The 20362-nt window shown below is 46.2% G+C and overlaps 1 protein-coding gene across 1 annotated transcript in view; it reads left to right on the top strand.

Moving 5' to 3' along the window:
* Positions 1 to 16511: 16511 nt before the first annotated feature.
* Positions 16512 to 20362, top strand: part of CAPN8 (calpain 8) — a 68364-nt gene continuing 64513 nt past the window's right edge. The window contains exon 1 of the mRNA XM_087424395.1: positions 16512 to 16748. Coding sequence (XP_087280521.1) covers positions 16512 to 16748 — 237 coding nt within the window. The remainder of the gene's footprint in view (positions 16749 to 20362) is intronic.

The raw sequence follows: 20362 nt of genomic DNA, 5'->3' as shown, positions 1-20362 counted from the left end.
ATTTCAGCCTTCAGATACAAGTCTGAAAACCCAGGGAAGGGACCCATTGGCCCATCTCGGGTGAGATATACTCCCCTGCATCTGTCAACTATGGGCAATAGGGTGTTCAAGTCACCAGGACTATGGTGTATGTAGTGGCCAATTTTGGTTAATGCTCCATGTACATTCAAAAAGATTGTATACTCTGCTGTTGTTAGGTGCAGTATTCTATGCAGGCCAATGCACGTTAACTGTATTGTTCAAATCTTCTATATCCTTATGGATATTTTTGTCTGCTTGTTGTATGTATACTAAAAGTATTGTATTAAAATCTTACATTAAGATTGCCTATTTTCCTTTTTTGTCCTGTCAATTTTTACTTTATATATTTTGAAGCTATGTTGTTAGGAGCATACAAATTTAAAATTATTACTAGAACTTCCTGATGAATTGATCTTTTATTATTATGAAATGTCTCTTTATCTCTAGCAATGCTTTTTGCCTCAAAGGGTTCTTTTTCTGATATTAGTATAGCTATACCAGTTATACTATATTTTCTTTCGATAAGTGGTTGTGTGCAGTTTTTGTTCTACTTTTAATATTTCTATATTTTTATAATTAAAGCATATCACCTTGTTGTTTAACTAGTCTGAGAATTTTATGCTTTAAATGTAGTCATTTAGATTTAATGTAACTACTGATATATTTGTATTTAAACGTACTTTCTTTTGGCTTTTTATTTGTCCCATCTATTCAATGTTCTCCTCATCTCTCTCTCTCTTTTTTTTTTTTTTGCTTTGTTTTGGATCAATTAACCTTTTTATTATTCCATTTCACCATTAGATTGGCTAGTTATACATTCATTTACTATTCTTTTCGTGGTTATCCTAGATATTACAAACTATATCTTTGTCTTATTAAATTCTAAGGTAAATTAGTACTTTCACCATTTTCTGGACAATGCAAAGCCCTTATAACACTTAAATTTCTTTGATCTCCTCCTGATTTACGTGTTTCTGTGATCACATATTTTCATTTTCTCTATATTTAAAATCCCATAAAACATTATTGTTGTTATTATTTTACACAGTCAATTTTCTTTTCTTTTTTTTTTTGGTGAGGAGACCAGCCCTGTGCTAACATCTGCCAATCTTCCTCTTTTTTTTTTTTTTTGCTGAGGAAGACCGGCCCTGGGCTAACATCTGTGCCCATCTTCCTCCACTTTATATGGGACACCACCACAGCATGGCCTGACAAGCAGTGTTTCGGTGTGTGCCCGGGATCCGAACTGGCAAACCCCGGGCCGCCACACTGGAGCGCGCACACTTAACCGCTCGCGCCACTGGGTTGGCCCCTACACAGTCAATTTTCATTTGGAGATGCATACATATTTACCTCTTTCTTTGCTTTTCATTTCTTTGCTTTTTGCATCTCAGACCTTTTATCAGGAATCATTTTCCTGCTTGGAGTTTACTCAGTTTTCATTTGTCTTTAAACAAAACTCAGATTTTTTTTTTAAAATCTGAAAATATCTTTACTTTAGCTTAATGCTTGAAGGATATGTTTGCTGGGCATAGAATTATGGGTTGGTCCTGATTTTCTTTCAGCACATTGACTATTTCATTCCACTGAATTCTTTTTGTGTGTGTGTGTGGAAGATCAGCCCTAAGCTAACATCTGCCAATCCTCCTCTTTTTGCTGAGGAAGACTGGCCGTGGGCTAACATCTATGCCCATCTTCCTCCACTTTATATGGGACGCTGCCACAGCATGGCTTGCCAAGCAGTGCGTCAGTGTACATCCAGGATCCGAACCTGTGAACCCCGGGCCGCTGCAGAGGAGTGTGCGCACTTAACTGCTTGCGCCACCGGGCCGGCCCCATTCCACTGAATTCTGACTACCATTGTTGCTGCTGAGAAGATCAATTGTCAATCTATTTCTTTTTTTGGGTGAGGAAGGTTAGCCCTCAGCTAACATCTGTTCCCAATCCTCCTCTTTTTGCTGAGGAAGATTGGCTGTGTGCTAACATCTGTGCCCATCTTCCTCTACTTTATATGGGATGCTGCCACAGCATGGCGTGACAAGCGGTGCATCAGTCCGCGCCTGGGATCTGAACCAGTGAACCCTGGGCCACCGAAGCGGAGCACGCAAACTTAACCACTACACCAGGGGGCCAGCCCCTAATGATATGTTTTAAAGTGGTATTTTATTGGTTTCACTATAATAATCTTAGATATTTTGTGGTTAGTGTATGAAAATTCCCAAAGCTTAAGTCTTTGTGTATCTATTTTCTGTTGTTACTTATGGCTCTTGATAAATATTGCTTTTGAAAAATAGGAATATTAAGAGACCTAGGATGATACCACCTTCCTCCAGAGAGGATTTTCATTTGTTTCAGATCCTGGGTCTAGTCCGGGACCACCTCAGACTTTCAAGGCTTGAGGTTCTTTGGACAAGTCACTCAGATTCAGGCTGCAATTCTAGGTGATGGTTTACTTCTGTTACACCTTTAGGAGATGAACCTTCAGGGTCTAATTTAAAGTGTGGGAGGGTGTTGGATTTCTCGCCTTCACAGGTCCTGGGCCATGGCTGTTGTTCGCTTCTTCCCACAGGGCTGTTGTTTAGTTTCAAAGTTATTTCTGAGTTGTTCTATCAGGAGCAGCAAAAACAAACCAACAAACACACATAAACGCTCAGGGCAAAGCAGCTTTGTATGCACGACTTATCTCTCTGGGTTCTTGCCTTCCTGGATTTTGAGCTGGTCAGTCTGCACCAATTTTTAAACTTTTGATGCTTTTAAAATTTAAACACTTTCATCCAGCAATTTGTTATCCTAGTGGGAGGGTTGTTTTGAATTACCTAACCTATCATTACTAGAAGCAAAAGACCTTTTCTCCACTCTTTTATTTTATCCTTTTTAATTTTATTTTTACCCTTTTGTTATGGAAAATGTAAAACACACACAAAAGTAAAGAGAGGAGCAGAATGAACTCCCTTCTACTCATCACACAGCTTCAACATTGATCAACTTTCTCAAATTCTTGTTTTATTTACTCACCCTTGCATTTTTTTTGGCTTGAATATTTTAAATCAAAAGGCAGAAAAATGGCAGTGTAATTGAAAAAACTTTAGTGTGTTTATCAGATTAGCATTTAAAATCTATCTATATCTATCTATCTATCTATCTATCTATCTATCTATCTATCTATCTATCTATCGATACATATCTATCTATAATATCTTATTAAACCCAACAAAACTAACAATAATATCTTAATATCATGTAGTACCCATCTTATGTTCAGTTTTCCTCGGTTGTCTCCAAAATGTTTTTTTTTTTTTACAGTTTATTCAAATTGGGATCCAAAGAAGGCTCATGCATTGCATTTGATTGATGGGTTTCTTAACTACCTTTAGATCTATAACAGCCTTGCTCTCACTCCCTTTTTTCCCATGACATTTATTTGTGGAAGAAAGTGCATCATTTGTCCCGCAGAATTTCCCACATTCAGGAGCTGGCTGATTGTATTCTCATGGTGTCATTTAACATGTGTCTCTAACCCAGTGGTGCTTAACTGGGGGTGATTTTGCCACCCCAGGAACATTTGGCAATGTCTGGACATTTTTGGTTGTCATGACTACAGGGGTGTTATGACATCTAGTAAGTTGAGACCAGGGGTACTGCTAAACAACCTATAACGCACAGAACAGCTCCCCCCTACAAGGAATTATCTGGTCCAAAATGTGAATAATACAGACATTGAAAAACCCTGCTTAACTTTCTATTTTCTTTAAAATGGCAATTAGATTTAGAGGTTTGATTAGATTCAAGTCCATTTTTGGGGAGAAGATAGAATTCATCACAGGTGGACCTGTGTGGTACAACCTATTATATCATGTAAGAAGGCAACAGTGTCCGATTTTAGTGATGCGTGATTGATAAGTGGGTTTAGGTGTTGTCAGCCTGATCCATCCATTATAAAGTTCCTTATTAACTTTTCATCTAATAGTTTAGCATCCATTGGGGATGGCTGCTTACATCCATCATTTCATTAAGGGTTGCAAAATGGTGACTCTTTTAATTCTATCACTCATTCTCTTATTAGCTGCAATTCTTCTGTAAAGCAAAGCATTGCCTTGTCGACTATTTACTCTGAAATATGGTCCATACAGGAAAGGCAGGATGAACGCATGATTCTTTCCCTTTATCAATTTTCAGAATGCCCCAGTCATTTAAAAAAAAATGTTTAAAATATTGTTTATAGGTGTTTTCAGAAAAACCAGCCAGCAACTATCCTCTGAGGAGTATAACAGGAAGAGTGTTACTACACAGATAATGTTATACCAAGCCCTTGGTTTTAAATGAGTCCACGTGCCTGTTGGGATGCAACAGGGTTCTAGGGGGCAGCAGAGACCACCAGCTGCTGAAGCCAGACACCTTGCCTTTGATAACTTTAAAAATTCCTTGCCACTGACTGCCTTTTTTGCAGCCCTAATTTCAGCTAGCTAGAATCTCACCGGATCTGAGAGGCCCCATCCTGTCGTGGCTGCCGCTCTGAGCACGGGCTTCTCTCTGGTGCTCCCGGCCCTTGTTACCTGGGGCTGAAAGAAGAGGGTCTCACCTCAGACGAGCAGCAGGAACCGGCAGCCCCTGCGGGAACTCTGTGATAAGACAGCAGCCTCCTCCAGTTCAACTCCCCAGGGGCATTCTACAGGTTTTCAAGCCATCATTTGACTCTTTAAACAGTATCAATATAGTATCTTGGAAAAAAATACGGGCTTTTAGGTAAGACAAACCTGGGTTCAAATCCTGGTTCTGCTCCTCATGAACCTGTGTGATGAAGCTCAGTTTCCCCATCTGTAAAATGCGGGTGGTGATAGTTGCTATTGCTCAGGGTTGTTGCTGAAACAGAGGATGACGTAAGTAAAGGCTCAGCCCGGGGATTGCTGCGCGGTGCTTGTGCGCATGCGCAGTACCCGGGAAGGCGCGCCTCGTCTTCTCCTGGGACGGACTTCGCCTGGCTCTGGCTGATGGTGGCGTTCAGCTTGGCTGGGAGCTTGTCGCCTCCAGACAAGTGTAGCTTGGGTGAGAGCTTAGCAGAACCTTGTTCTGGGCCTCCCGTGTCCTCTATGTCAGATGAGAAAAGGAAGACCCGGGAAAACATGACTTCTCCAGGTGATGGTGAGGATGGGACAAGCCGAGGCTGGGATCCGGGTCTCCTGAGTCTTGGTCTAGGGCTCTTCTTGGTTGCATCTAAATTACTATTTTACTTAGATACTCCTAGCCCTTTTCTAAGCTCTTCTCAAGTTATCTTGGTTTCAGTCATGCTTGCAAACCTTTTCGGAGAATCAAGCACGAAACAAGAGCCCTCAGGATACATGTGTACTTAAATTCCTGTAATGATACCCACCCTGGGCTTAATTATACTATGCCTCTTGCCTATCCAAGGAAGTGAGACACAAAGCTTGAATATGACTTGTATGTTTAGCTCGTTATTTATTCATCAATCTTGTACTGAACAGCTACTGTGTGACAGGTGTCAGGTAGTGGGCACGGCCAAGGGGATTGAGGTAATGGGAGAGATAGAGACCCAGGGATGAAAAATGCAGTCCCTGCATGCAAGAAATATCAACTCTAATAGGAGGAGTGGAGGAGATATGGAGCTAGGATGCAAACCAATGATTACAATTCAATGTGATGCACAGGTTGGCCTGGGAGCCTTTGTGGAGGAGTGATGCTTGAACTTAATCTAGGAAGATGAGTCTTGGCTGAGCAGGGAGAGAACAGAGTGACTGTCGTTTCAGTTAGAGGGGGCATGGAAGTAGAAAAGGACCTGGTGGCTTTGGGGGATTTCTCATAGTTAGTTCTGCCTGGAGGAAGCGTGGGTGGTCTGGGTTGTGATGGTGATGGGGCTGGGGCAGGAGCCAGGTGGTGAGAGTCATGGTGCCCGGCCAAGGAGCTGGGATGTCATCATCAAGGCAAGATGAGGGGCACTGAAGTACTTCAAGCAACAGAAGCAGACTAGAGACTGGTTGGATTTGAGAAATTTGGAAGGCTATTGCCGTGAACCAGGCTAGAAGGGATAAAGAATTGAAGCCGTGGCTTTGGGGATGGGGAGGAGGGAAGCAACTTAAGGAATATTTAGGAGAAAGACTGGACAAGACATGTGTGCAAACAGTCACCACGGGAAGGATCTATCTCAAATTTTTTTAAAAAATAAATTTAAGCTCATCTTGATTTTTTAGAATTAATTAATTAATTTTTATTTTTTGTGTTTTTTTGCTGAGGAAGATTCGCGCTGAGCTAACATCTGTGCCAATCTTCCTCTATTTTTTGTGGGTCAATGCCACAGTGTGGCTGCTGATGAGTGGTTTAGGTCCACACCAAAGCGGAGTGCACTGAACTTAACCACTAGGCCACGGGGCCAGCCCCATATGTCAATGTTTTGTCATCAACCTTGGGAAGTTGCTACTACACGCCCGAGTTACCACCTGGCTCTTGCAGGTTCAGGGTGGGGCATTCCTCTAAAGTTTGTTAGAAATGGAAGTCTAATAAGAACCTAGGAATATTTTTTTCCTCCTTTGCCTTCTCTTTGAAAATTCAGTGTTCTCTTTGTCCTGGTGATGTGGGCAGCTGGGGGTGGGACACTGGGCTGTTTCCCAGTGTAGCCTGCTGGGAGAAATGACTGAGGGGCTGTGGACGCCTTCCTCCCGTCCAGTTTCACTCCCGGCTCTGCTGTGGCACCAGGGTTGTCGGATTTGAGGGTCGATGGGCAGGATTCCCAGCCCATAAATATCTCCCCTGCTGCCTGCTATGGGAATTTTCTGTTACTGTCAATGTTTAAAATTGGATTAATTATAATCCTTGCTTCATGACATATTCTCATCACTAGTCCATGCATGGATTTTTAAAATTTATTATGAATAGTATAATGAACTCCTATGAATCCTCCACCCTACCCAAGAATGAAAACATTACCTAAAACTTACATTTTCTCTATACTCCTCTCCCACCCCATCTCCCCCTCTTCAAGATGGGAAGGACCACTATTCTGACCTCTGTGTTTATCTTTCCTTTTTTGGTGTGTTTTATTTCATACATTTGTATGTATGTGTGTTTTTTCTTACACATTCAAAATTGCCCTACTAAAAAGGGGAGGAACCTCCTTAAATTTGGAGAAGAGCAAGTATGTGCTCCTTGGGAATAGAGTCTGGCAGCTTCCTAAATATGTTTCTTATTCAAAATTTAAAACATTCCTGGGGCCGGCCTGGTGGCGCAGTGGTTAAGTTTGTGCGCTCCGCTTAGTGGCCCGGGGTTCGCCAGTTCAGATCCCTGACGCACACTGACGCACCACTTATCAAGCCATGCTGTGACAACGTCCCATATAAAGTAGAGGAAGATGGGCATGGATGTTAGCCCAGGGCCAATCTTCCTCAGCAAAAAAAGAGGAGGATTGGCATCGGATATTAGCTCAGGGCTGATCTTGCTCACAAAAAAAACAAAAACAAAAACATTCCTCTGACAAAAAAATCATTGAATAATTGATAGTTCAAGAAAATATGTCATGTTTATGGTCCAGCATGTCACCAAGCACCCTGGAGTGTGTATGTCCCCAGGTAGAGAGGCACTTCTGGCTTCCATGACTGCTGGCAAAGTGGGCTATGGCAGCCTGAGAAACACAGATAGGGGCTGGGGCAGCGGAAGACCCTGTGTGCATAAAAATGGCGAAGGGCTCCGAGGGATGTGGATGGACACTGACGTCACATGCCACAGCAACTAATCCCTTAGCTTGGTCAGGGGCAGTGGACCTGTGTGGCCTGGCTCAAAAGGTGAGCTGGGCCAATTGGATTCTCTCTCTTGGGAAAATGGACTGAGAAAACCACCAAGAACTATTTGCTAGTTAGTGGTGGGAGTTGTACTTGACGAGGCAAGAGATAGAGTTGGAGCAGGAGAAGCCATGATGGGCCATGGGGAAGGCAAAGTTGTACTGGAGCAAAAATGATGAGTAGTCCAAGGAGGCCAGTTGATAGCAGGACAGAATTAGGTGGTTGACCAGAGTGGAGGCTTGTTACTGGGAGGACGGTAGTGGGAGGACCCACAAGTCCTGGTGTTGAGGCTGCTGGAGCTGTGTGTCCAACATTCAGTGGAATTCAACTTCTGATTGCAGAAAGCCAGGCACCATCACGGCTCTACCTCTAAGATTTCCTGTTCTCAGATATCCATAACCCATAATCCAGCTTCTTACCTACGCTATGCCTGTCTCTGTACCTGCACAGATGAACGTGACTGGAATAAAGCATACAATCAAGCTGTGGTGGTTTTAAAACATGCCCACAAATTCTTTGATATTCCCCCATTTAAGAGGTGGAGGCTAATTCCCTCCTTTTGATGGAGGGCTGGACTTAGTGACTTGCTTCTAATGAAGAGAATAAATCAGAAGTGACAGTGCAACTTCAGAAACGAGGTCATAAAAGGCACTGCAATTTCCTTGTTGGTCTTTTGGATCACTTGCTCTGGAGGAAGTCAGCTGCCCTGTCGTGAGGATACTCAAGCAGCCTCTGAAGAGCCCCACAAAGTGAGGGACTGAGGCCTCCTGCCAACAGCCATGTGTGTGTGCCATCTTGGAAGTAGTCCTCCCACCCCAGTCAGGCTTTCAGTTGACTGCAGCCCCAGCCAACATCTTAATGCAACCTCAAGAAAGACTCGGAGGCCGGAACCATCCGGTTAAGCTACTCCTTGACTTCCTTACCCACAGAAATTGTGAGATAATAAATATTTGTTGTTCTAGGCCACTGAGTTTGGGATAATTTGTCAGCAGCAATAGATAACTAACATACATGCTGATTTGTCTCACATTCAACTGATCACTAACTCAACTGGACTCTTAATGCTGCCTGGTAACAATACTGTTATGTCTCCTGTCCCGTCATTTTCCCATTGTCTTAGACCATTATTTTGTACCTTCTCCCTTTCAAATCTCCAACACCTCCATCCCATTCTCACTCTCAGCTGATGTCCTTAATGCCTATTTCCGTGAGTAAAAATTCAAGCAAGCGGAAGAGAACTGCGCGAGGTACCACTGCCACATCTGCCCTCACATCTGCATCTGCCTTCTCTCCTATGACTAGGGATGGGCTGTCTGTGCTCCCAGCTAAGGCCAGCCTCTCCCCTTGGGTTCTAGATCTGATCCCCTCTTGCCCACTCAAGGACATCCCACATGAAGTTCTCTCCCCACCTCTGTTTCTAGGAGGAAAGAGCATTGACCTGTGTCCAATTGCTACTTTTAGGTCAAGTAAGATGAGGACTGAGAAGTAACCCTGGGTTTTAGCAACATCAGGGGCATGAGGGTCATTGGCCAATGGTTTACCTTGAATATCTGACTGGAGGGATGGTAAGGGAGAATGGGAGGGGAGAATTAGAGATGATGAGTATACACACCTCTTTGATGAAATTTTGTTGTAAAAAGAAAGAGAGAAATGGGGCAGGGATATGGGGTCAAGAAAGGTTAGAAACAGGAGAAATTAAAGCAAGTTTGTATGCTGAAGGAAATGATCTAGGAGAGAAGGAGAAAACCGATGACATAGGTACATCCATGGCCAGTTGGCAGCAGGGACTGAGAGCAAGAAAGTGTGTGACATGGTGATATGCCCAGCAAGAAAATCTTTTTTTAAAGATTTTATTTATTTATTTTTTTCCCCCAAAGCCCCAGTAGATAGTTGTATGTCATAGCTGCACATCCCTCTAGTTGCTGTATGTGGGACGCGGCCTTAGCATGGCGGGAGAAGCAGTACGTCGGTGCACGCCCGGGATCCGAACCCGGGCCACCAGCAGCGGAGTGCAGGCACTTAACCTCTAAGCCACGGGGCCCGCAATCTCAGTATTCTTAATGAGCCCCCAATCCCATGAGGCACTGTGAGAAGGACTGCATGATGAACTCCAGATGTGCACAATTGCTGCCTTCCTTGGCCTTGTTTTCTAAAACAGACCAGGTCAGGAGAATCCCTAGCTTTGTTTCCCAGCTTTTTCTTTTCTAGGAAGTGGTTTCCTTTTAGAGGAAATCACAAGTCTCTTCTATTTACAAAATCTCAGTCCTGGACTGTTACAGCCCCAGGGGTGGGTGGGATGAGGTCTCTGGGAGTGCCAGTGCTCGGTGGATCCTGGCTGTGTCTTCCCTTCCCATTCACCCCTCCTGGCCACTCCTGGACTCCCAGGAGGGAAGCTTGGGAATTCGTATTCCCACCTGCCCAGCCCCACTGCCACCCCCCTATTTAGGCTGTCATCAATTCTTGCTTCATTTACAGCAACTGCCTCTTAACCTTAGAGAAAAATTCCACTCTCAAAGCCCCTACATGTTCTTTCATCTTGCCCATCCCCTCATCCCCCACTCCAGCCACCCTGGATCACTGATATTCCTTCCTGCCATTACTCATCCTCCTCCTCTAGTCTCAAACACTCCTTTCTCACTTGCCCTCTTTCAAAATCCTAATCATCCTTCAAGTCTTTTATTCTTCAGGATCCAAGTGAAATGCCACCTCCTCCATGAAGCCTTCCTTATCATCCATCCTCTCAGAACTGACTACTCCTTTCTTTGTGTGTTGCTTTGTCTTTCCTATGGCATTGAAGTTCCTTGCGGGCAGGGATGGTGTTTATTTGTCCTTTCATCCTTCTACCCAGCATCTTCCTCTGCCTGGCATAGTGTGGCATGGAGAGGGCTTATGGGTGGGAGGGCTGAATGAGTCAATGGACTTCTTCCTTTCAGGCATCGTGCCTCATGGCCTATCGCCCAGATCAGGGCTTCCCCCTGGTAGGCAGTGTAGGTCCTGTGTTGTAGAAAGAACATGGAATTTAAAATCAGAAGACTTGGGCTCAAGTTTGCCATGTGAGTGACCTTGGGCTAGCCTGACAATTCGACCTACTTATAGACTTGCTGTGAGTTTCTAATCAGCCATGGACTTGCAAGTGCTACATAGACCTAACATTCTATTGGAATGTAAGTTTTTACAGCGTTAGTCATACTGGGTCAGCAGGATCTGGGTTGGCCACTGTGGGGCAGTCTCAGCTGGCATCCCAGCTGGGCTTGATTGGACCCTTTCCTGCCAGGGATGAGGGCCTCGGGTGGTGTGTGATCCCAAGACATGAAGAGTGATCCCACAGACCTGGAGAGGGATGAGCCCACACTCCTGACCCATCCAGCCTTCTGTTTTCTCGGGGCTGGTTAGACAGGGTTTGGTCTGACAGCTCTGGCACTCTTTGGCATGATGGGACACTTGCTGTCCTGGGCAGATAGGGAACCAATCTTTTCCTTAGAAAAGGAACCAATCTTTTCATTAGAGACCACTAATGAACGCTTGGATCATAACATGCCTTCTTCTCTGTAATACTATTTTCTTTAATTATTAATTTTTTATTGTGATATAATTCACATAATATAAAACTCACCATTTTAAAGTATACATTTCTGGGGCTGGCCCCGTGGCTTAGTGGTTAAGTGCGTGCACTCCGCTACTGGTGGCCTGGGTTCGGATCCCGGGCGCGCACCGACGCACCGCTTCTCTGGCCATGCTGAGGCCGTGTCCCACATACAGCAACTAGAAGGATGTGCAGCTATGACATACAACTGTCTACTGGGGCTTTGGGGGGAAAAAGGAGGAGGATTGGCAATAGATGTTAGCTCAGAGCCGGTCTTCCTCAGCAAAAAGAGGAGGATTAGCATGGATGTTAGCTCGGGGCTGATCTTCCTCACAAAAAATTAAAAAAAAAAAAAAGTATACATTTCTGTGATTTTTAGTAAATTCACTATGTTGTGCAACTATCACCATTATCTAATTCCAGAAAATTTTCATCACCCCAAAAGGAAACCTCTTACCTATTTGTAGTCAATCCCAATTCCCCTCTCTTCCCAATCCCTGGCAACCGATGATCTACTTTCTGTTTCTATGGATTTGCCTATTCTGGATATTTCATATAACTGGAACCAGATAACATGTATTTTTTTGTGACTGCCTTCTTTGTGACTGCCTTCTTTCACTTAGCATAATGTTTTCAAGGGTCATCCATGTTGTAGCTTGTGTCAGTACTTAATTCCTTTCTATGGCTGGATAATATTCAGTTGCATGAGTATACCATGTATTGTTTATCCATTGATCTGTTGATGACATTTGGGTTGTTTCTACTTTTTCGTTGTTATGAATAATGCTGTTATGAGCATTCAAGCACAAGTGTTTGTGTGGACTTAGGTTTTCAATTCTCTTTCGGTTCCCTGGAGTGGAATGTTTCTTGGAGTTACTATGTAACTTGGTGTTTAGCATTTTGAGGAACTGCCGGACTATTTCCAAAGTGGCTGCACCATGTTGCGTTCCCATCGGCAATGTATGAGAACTCTGCAACACTCTTGACATTGGCTTTAGTCCCTGCTTGCCTTAGAATTCCGAAATGGGAAGGCCCAGGAGAGAGAAGGCTGCCGCCAGCCTCCACTCATCCCTTTCCCATATAGTTATGCGCGACAACAAGCTTTGCAAACTTCAATTGTCTGAAAAGCATACTTGGGCCCTTGGGTGGTTTATCTTCCTTGCGGCGGGGACAACACAGCCTTGGTCCTTGCAGCCGAGGAGGAGCCATCGGTGGATAAGCTCAGCGCTGTGGCTTGGCTGGTGTGCACACCGGAGGGAGCAGCGTTTACCTGCGCCGTTTGCGAGAAGAGTTCTCATTATGTAGGTGCCGCCAGGCGTGTTTCTGCTCAGCCTCATCAGCCTCTGTAATGGATCCTGGGCTTCCTGCAAGGATGCTGGTCTTGGCTCTTGTGGATATCTGGGCGTGAGGCTGGGGAGACATCAGTCCAGGTTGACAGAGCCAGTGGGCGCAGGCTGCTTCCTCCTGGGCGCCTGCTGGATAACAAGGAGATGTTCGCTGTCTGCTCAGGAGGGGCTGGTGAGCAGGGACGGCTCCTGCCTCCCTTCGCTTCTCTTTTCGTGACTCTGTAAATGAAGGCTCCATTCGCAGCGGCTCAGACCTGTCTGCCTGGATGAGGAATGGTTTGTTTGTGCAGCCTCTGGATGTGACGAGGGAGGTGATTTAGGCAGGTGGGGTGGGAAGGAGATTGCTAACCCCAAAGGAGTCCCTTATGGAGAAGGAAGATTACCAGCTGCGCTTACTCTGCGATTGGATGGAGGCAGGGCTTGTTCATTTCAGTCACTCGAAAGGGAATGTTCCTGGGAGGCATGGGGGAGAACGGAGCCAGAGAAAACAATCCCATCAGATCCTGTCAATTAACTAATGACCTTTCCTGAAGGTGTCAGGTCCATTGTACCTGGTGTGCATATATCCAACCACTGGGTGTCTTATACCCATGGGTGTTTATTCATTCAACAAGCATTTGTTCAGTCCCTACTATGCACGGGGAGCCTTTCTAAGCTTGGATGATACAGCAATGAGCAAAACCAACACAGACAATCGTCCTTGTGGCGATCAGAGCCTGGTGGGGTGGAGCGGCATTAATTAAACGATTGCTGGGCGGGGCATTGCAGATTGCTATGGAAGCATATAAGACGGGGATGGCTTGTATAGGGGGGTTCAGAAAGCCTTCCCTGGGGCACTCGGGGTCTGAAGGATGAGCGGGGGGTGGGAAGTGGGGAAAAGAGCATTTCCGGCAGAGGGCACAGCAGGTGCAAAGTTCTGATGTGGGACACAGCAGACCTTCCAGGACCTGAAAGGAAGCCAGGAGGTAGAGAGCAGAGAGAGAGGGGAGCGTGGGAGAGGAGGGAGGAGGTGGAGAGGCAGGGAAGGGCGGATCTGCTTAGGGTCTTTTGGCTGTGCAGACCCATCCCCCCAAGAGGAATGGGCAGCCATTGGGGGTGTTACGCTTGGAAGTGACATGGTCAGATTTGTGTTTGAAATGGCCACTCTGAGTAGAGTAAGACTGCTCCTGAGCATCAATCCCAGGCCTCAGATAATTAGGCAGTAGATTCAAAAGTAAAAATATTTATGTTTTTCCTTTCCTTTCCCACACAGAGTTGCTAGATTTCTCCAGGAATCCAATGTGCCTGAGAGGATTCTGTGTTGATTGAATGGAGTTGTGGTTCTGGTTTTAAAGGGCCACCCAAGTGAGACCAGGGTCAACTTTGGGGGCTGGTGAAATGTCACTGTGAACCCTGGATGAGCTTAGTTGCAGGGCAGATGTTGAATCAAGGACAATGGTGCCAAGAAATGCAGGAAGGGCTCCCAGAGGGGTGAGGGCCATGGCCAAGTCTTCTGATGCTGGCTTGAGCCTCTGAAGGTCATTTTGGCCTTGAATTTCTGGTGAAACCTGAAAAACCACATTTTTTTATCCTGGATGCCTGGGAAGCAGACCCTTCTTTCTGCTTGCCGGACCTGCCCACCTAGCTAAGTGCTTTACACATAGGCTGTCACTGGCTGAGGTCAGAGCTGGGGGGCCTCAGAGGTCAGTGGGTCCAGAGCTTCTTGGGATGTGGTCTGTGGACCCCTCCATTGGCATCATCTCTGGGATCATAGTTTAAAAACTTCAGACTCCTGGTCCTACCTCAGACCACTGAGTCAGACCTTTTTGGGGAGGGAGGAACAGTGGTAAGGTCACTGAACCCTAAGGGACCGGCGACTCACAAGTGGGTCCTTTGGCCCAGAGCTGTTTGCACCAATAGAATGAGACTGGGTTGGGAATAGCAGAGCAGAAATGTTATTCGTTGATCAATGAATGGAGGAGGCAGAGGAGGCAGAGCTCGTGCTCTAAAACACCTCCCTGAAGGGAAGGTGAGCCGGGTCTTATGGGATGTGAAGAGGGCGGGGTCTCCACATCACTGCTTGGTGCGGGGGCATTTGGGGCATGCACAGATCTTCCCTTCTTGCACACGGCACCTTTTGCACACGTTTCCTTTTGCACACAGCACTCCATTGCCATCTTGGACCTGTCTGGTTTGGACCTGTTCTGTGGTTTGGCCCTCTGGCAGCGTTCTGCCGTGGTTCCTATAAGCAAGTACAACTTAGGAACAAAGCATTAGACATGGAAAATGTTTTAGGGACTTCCCTGGGTGACAGTAGGCCCTCAGGGAATCAGCATTTAAGAAGTGCTCCTGGGGATTCTTACACACACTATTAGTTTCCTGTGGCTGCTGTAAAAAATTACCACAAACGTGGTGGCTTAAGGCAACAGAATATATTCTCTCACAATTTGGAAGGCCAGAAGTCCAAAATCAGTTTCACTGGGCTGAAACTAGGGTGTGGGCAAGGCCACATGCCCCCCATAGGCTCTGGGGGAGAATTTGTTCTTTGCCTCTTCCAGCTTCCGGTGGCTGCCGGCATTCCTGGGCCTGTGGCAGCATCATTCCAATCTCCGCCTCTGTGGACACACCGCCCTCTCCTTGTTTGTCTGTTGTCAGATCTCACTCTGCCTCCGTCTTATGAGGACACTTGTGATTGCATTTAAGGCCACGATAATCTTCCCCTTTCAAGATCTTTAATTTAACTTAATCTGCAAAAATCCTTTTTCCAAATAAGGTACTATATACAGGTTCCAGAGATTAGGACTTAACATCTTTGGGGGACCATTTTCCAGCCTGCCACACACACTGAAATTCAGAAATCACTGATGTGGTCCACATCCTTTGGGTAGAACAGGCCTGGGTTCTGGAGCTCTGAGAAAATTGGTTAATCCAAGGTCACAGAGCCCATTTCACTTCTGAGATTAGAACCCACGACTCCTGATTCCCAGGTCTTCTCTTTCTGGTCCTGGTTCCTAGGAATCATGAAAGCTGATGTACCAATTGCTTCTTAGTACCATTCAAAGCAAATTACACGTACCACCTCATCACTCTTCCAAACAACCCTATGAGGTAGGTCCTGCTATTATCTTCCATTTTATAGATGAGAAAATTAGGGGGAAGAGAGGTTAAATAACTTGCCCAAGGTGACAGAGCTAATTACTGGTGCAGCTGAGATAGAAACGACCACAGTCAGTGGCCAAAACCTTCATTCGTCACTGGAACAGCCTCCACTGAGGCTGATCCACTCTGTGAATCGCCTGTCTCTGATATTTTGTCTTCCCAGCAAATGTGGACCTAAACTTTTCTGGAAGGAAAGAAAACCTCTGTAACCGCTGCCCTCCTCATGCTCAGAACCACTTCTCCAACTCCTTGGTGGATACTTGCCTCAAACTGCGAGATAGGCCTGCTCATCTCAGCCAGTGGGGCCAATGGGAGGCAGGAAGGTCTTTCAGAGTGGTGGGGATGGCTGTGATCCTAATGGATTTCTTAGGTTAATGGCCCAGGAGGGGCCTTAGAAGGTTCCCAGCCTCCGAAGTGTCTGCTGAAAGGCAGGAGGGGAAGGAGGTGCAGATTGATTTGTACCTTGGGTACATATTTGCTCCTGGCCGTGACTCAGCCTCCCTTGGGAGCAGGGCCTCGGGTGAAATGTTTACCTGCTCCGCCTCCCCTCCATGCTGCCTTATAGCTCCCGCCCTGTGGGGCAGGTCTCAGAGCACAGAGCAGCTCTGCCCTCCTGTCTACCCCACGGAGCCCACGGCCATGGCAGCCCTGGTGGCCGGAGTGTCCAAGCAGCGGGCGGCAGCGGAAGGTCTTGGCTCCAACCAGAAAGCCGTGAAGTACTTGGGCCAGGACTTCGAGACCCTGAGGCAACAGTGCTTGGACTCAGGGGTCCTGTTCAAGGACCCGGAGTTCCCAGCATGCCCGTCAGCCTTGGGCTACAAGGATCTTGGACCAGGCTCCCCCCAAACTCAAGGCATTGTCTGGAAGCGGCCCACGGTAAGGAGATGGGCTTGCTTTTGGGTGTCATCCGGGATGGAGGGCCCTCACTTCTGGTCAGAAGTAGTTGAGGGAGATGTCATGGCTCTAGATCCCAAGTTCCTGGATCTCATATTCTAGAACAACCTCCCACCGCCTTTAAAAAATCTTTTTGGAGGCAGTGAGGTACAGAGGGAAGAGCAGCTTGGGCTTCGGAACCAGATAAATTAGATCTGAATCCTGGCTCTGTCCGTGTGGCCTCGGACAGATAACCTCTGTGAACCTCAGTTTTCTCATCTGTAAAATGGGCTTACTGGCACCTTACTTTTCAGGTTGGTACGAGGACTAGAGATGAAACACAGAGCGTAGTGACTGGCACGTAATAGGCGCAGAATACGTGGTAGTTGTTGTATTATTGCGTCCTGGGCCAGCACACAATGCAACAGATCAGTGCTGGATGTAAGCAGTCCTGGGGTGGATGTGAAAGGTGCAAGGTGTTTAAGGTCATGAATTGTCATTGTTCTCTCAGAGCTGGTGAGTGGAGAGGTGGGGGCTGTGGGTCTGTGAACGCAGGTGGAAGTCAGGGGCTCCTAGGTGCTGTCATTGATGCCACCCAAAGCTCCAGGGCAGGGGATGGAGAACAGTCCTCCCCAAATCTAGCCCTATGACTTGCTGCTCTGTGATCCCGTCAAGCGATTTAACCTCCCCGCGCAGAGTGGTTGTGAGAAGTGAGATGATCGTACGAAGAGCTCTGATCAGTGTCTGCCACAGAAAAGGTCTCACAAGAGAGCGCACTCAGTGGTCTTTGACCAGGGTGCCTTTATTTTCTAGACCACAATGGGAAAATCGAGTCATGGTACCTGTTTTCTTGGCAGTGGTTGAAAAGGGAGGATAAGGAGAGAATAATTCTTTGGACATGGTCAAAATCATCATTTAGCTCCAGCTCTCTCAACCCCTCTGTTTTCATCCTCTCAATTTGGCACAGCAGTTTCCATCTCTGAGAATGACTCCTGTGCCCTGCCTCCCTCCTGCCCACCATGGCCCATCTTCCCATCCCCCTCCAAAACTTATGGGGTTACCCTGGGATGTTGGCAAAATCAAGGTTGGGAATCACACTTTTGTATTCTAATGTCGAGAGTTGACAGCCACGTTTCATTTCAACAGTTTTCCAGGCCCTGTTCTGTGTCAGGTGTTGGCTGTGCCCTGTTTAGGAAGGTGGTCGGGGAGAAACTGAGGCAGGAGCTGGGGTCTCAGCTCTGATGGAGATTATGGGGAGACAGACACGTGAATAAAGGACTGACACCCTGGGCAGGATGAAGGACGTACTCAACAGAGGCATGAACCATGGGTGTGGGAACCTGGGATGTTAGGACCCGTTGATGGAAAGACTTAGGGAGGAGGATGCATTCTAGCAGGATTGAAGGACCCCAAGGGGCTTGGGGGCGGGGGGAGATGGAAATGGGGGGAAGAGATTTCACTTTGTGACCAAAGTCAAGTGTCAGTTAACCTTTGCCTCGTTTTTCTCCTTTGTTTGAAATTCTTAAAGCCCTTACCTCCTCAACCACGTTGCCTGTTCCCCCTCTCAGACTGCGTCTTCACCTGGCCCCACTGTCCACGTAAATATGGTAGCTTTAGACTGGGTGTGCTGATTGTGCCTGTCAACAGAATGCTATAAAATCCAGAGGATGAGGTGCTAGAGCCTGATTAATGTGGAATTGAAGTACTCCCATTATTTGGAGTTTTCAGGTGAATAAATAATGCTTGTCAAAATCTACCCTTTCCATCCTCCATTGTCAGTGAGGAATTGTCACACGGCTGTCTTTGGCCAGGCTGTGCTCACACATTGCAAGGTACATTACAGGACACAGTTTTATTCTCTAAGATCTTACAGATTATTAAATAGACTCCTGAGGCAGTAATGACCCTGATTTTATCTCTATCAGGGACGTGCCTTGGAACCTGGGAAAATCAGACTGTTCCTAAATGCTTCATTTCTTTCTCTCAAGAGCCTCTCAGGGCCTGAAAGATGGTTGGGTTATCCATAAATGAGGTGCAGTAATGAGTTCACTTGCTACTTTCTTCCCTCCCTTCCTCTCCCCTCCCTCCCTCCTCCCTTCCTCCCTTCTTTCTCTGTCCCTGTCTCTCTCTCCCTCCCTCCCTTCCTTTCTTCTTTCTTTCTCTCATTGTGGTAAAATACACATAACATAAAATTTACCATCTTAATCATTTTTAAGTGTACAGTTCAGTGCCCATCTTCCTCTATTTTATATGGGACGCCGCCATAGCATGGCTTGACAAGCAGCACGTCGGTGTGCGCCTGGGATCCGAACTGGCGAACCCCGGGCCGCTGCAGTGGAGTGCGCGCACTTAACCGCTTGCCACTGAGCTGGCCCCTATTTTTGATTTTTTTGAGGAACCGCCATATCGTTTTTCATAACCACTGAACCATTTTACATTCCCATCAACAGTGCACAAGGGTTCCAATTTCTCCACATCCTTACCAACGCTTGTTATTTTCTGTTTTTTGATAGTGGCCATCCTAATGGGTGTGAGGTGGTATCTCATTGTGGTTTTGGTTTGCATTTCCCTAATGATTAGTGATGTTGAGCGTCTTTTCATGTGCTCATTGACCATTGGTATATCTTCTTTGGAGAAATGCCTGTTTAAGTCCTTTGCCCATTTTTAAATTGGATTGTTTGCTTTTTTGTTTCGCTTGCTGCTTTTAGGATGACTTCTTACTTTCTTAGTCTTCGGGGCTTTAAGTCAACTGCCCAGATGTGGCTTTTATGATCCTGGTTCCTACAAAGATGTTAATTTTTACCTGCCTTTGGGAGAAAGGTAATGGGATGGGCTAACTACATCTGCATGTATGTTTTTACCCTCTCAATAATAAATAGATCTTGGTACTTAGATGTTTTCTGAAATCATAAAATTTGACATCCTGCCCCTGCTGGGTGTTTCTGCCTATTTTGAAGCTGCTGAGTGAAAGATTTGCTTGGGCTCTTGGTCCAAGGGTTGGAAGACAGATTTTGCCCAAATTCGAAGATCTCAAGGTCAAGCTTGGGTTCTCAGGGTAAACGTTTGGCTACTCACGACCCTAAGGCGTTGTTTCCCACTAGTGTCGGGGACGAGCAGCAATCCTATCACAAACAAGGTAGCTGGCCGTGTAAGACCAGGGGGTGCTGTTAGCTGCTGCTTCTCTGCGTTCTCATGTCCCGGCTTCCCCACTGTGCTGAGTCGATGCCCAGCCCAGGCCCCTGTGGTTTGAAGGATGTTCAGTGTGTGCGGGCCCTAGTGTGGCCCAGTCAGTGATATTTGTCTCTGTCCAATTTTTGGCAATTCACCAGTTTCTTGATCCTAAGGAGAAATAGAGAGAAGTGGGGCGATGTCAGGTGCACAGTAAGGACCTGTGAAACAGCCAACCCACGTTAAGAGTAGTATAGACAGGTTGAATTGTTGGGAAGTCGGATAAGGATGAAGGAGAGGTGGCTCGGGTTGGGGCTTCCACTCTTTTTCTAGCTGCTGCTTCGTGGATTCATGAATTTGAAGTTTTCAGTTCAGCCTTGACTTACTGAGTGCTGGTCACGTGCAGGTGCTAGGGCAGAGCCTTCGTGGAGCGTTAGCTAGTCGGGGAG

Source organism: Ceratotherium simum, chromosome 36, assembly GCF_057802395.1.
Source record: "Ceratotherium simum simum isolate JZ-2026a chromosome 36, ASM5780239v1, whole genome shotgun sequence".
Taxonomy (NCBI): domain Eukaryota; kingdom Metazoa; phylum Chordata; class Mammalia; order Perissodactyla; family Rhinocerotidae; genus Ceratotherium; species Ceratotherium simum.
The sequence above is the reverse complement of the archived record's forward strand: the minus strand, read 5'-3'. Positions and strand labels throughout refer to the sequence as shown.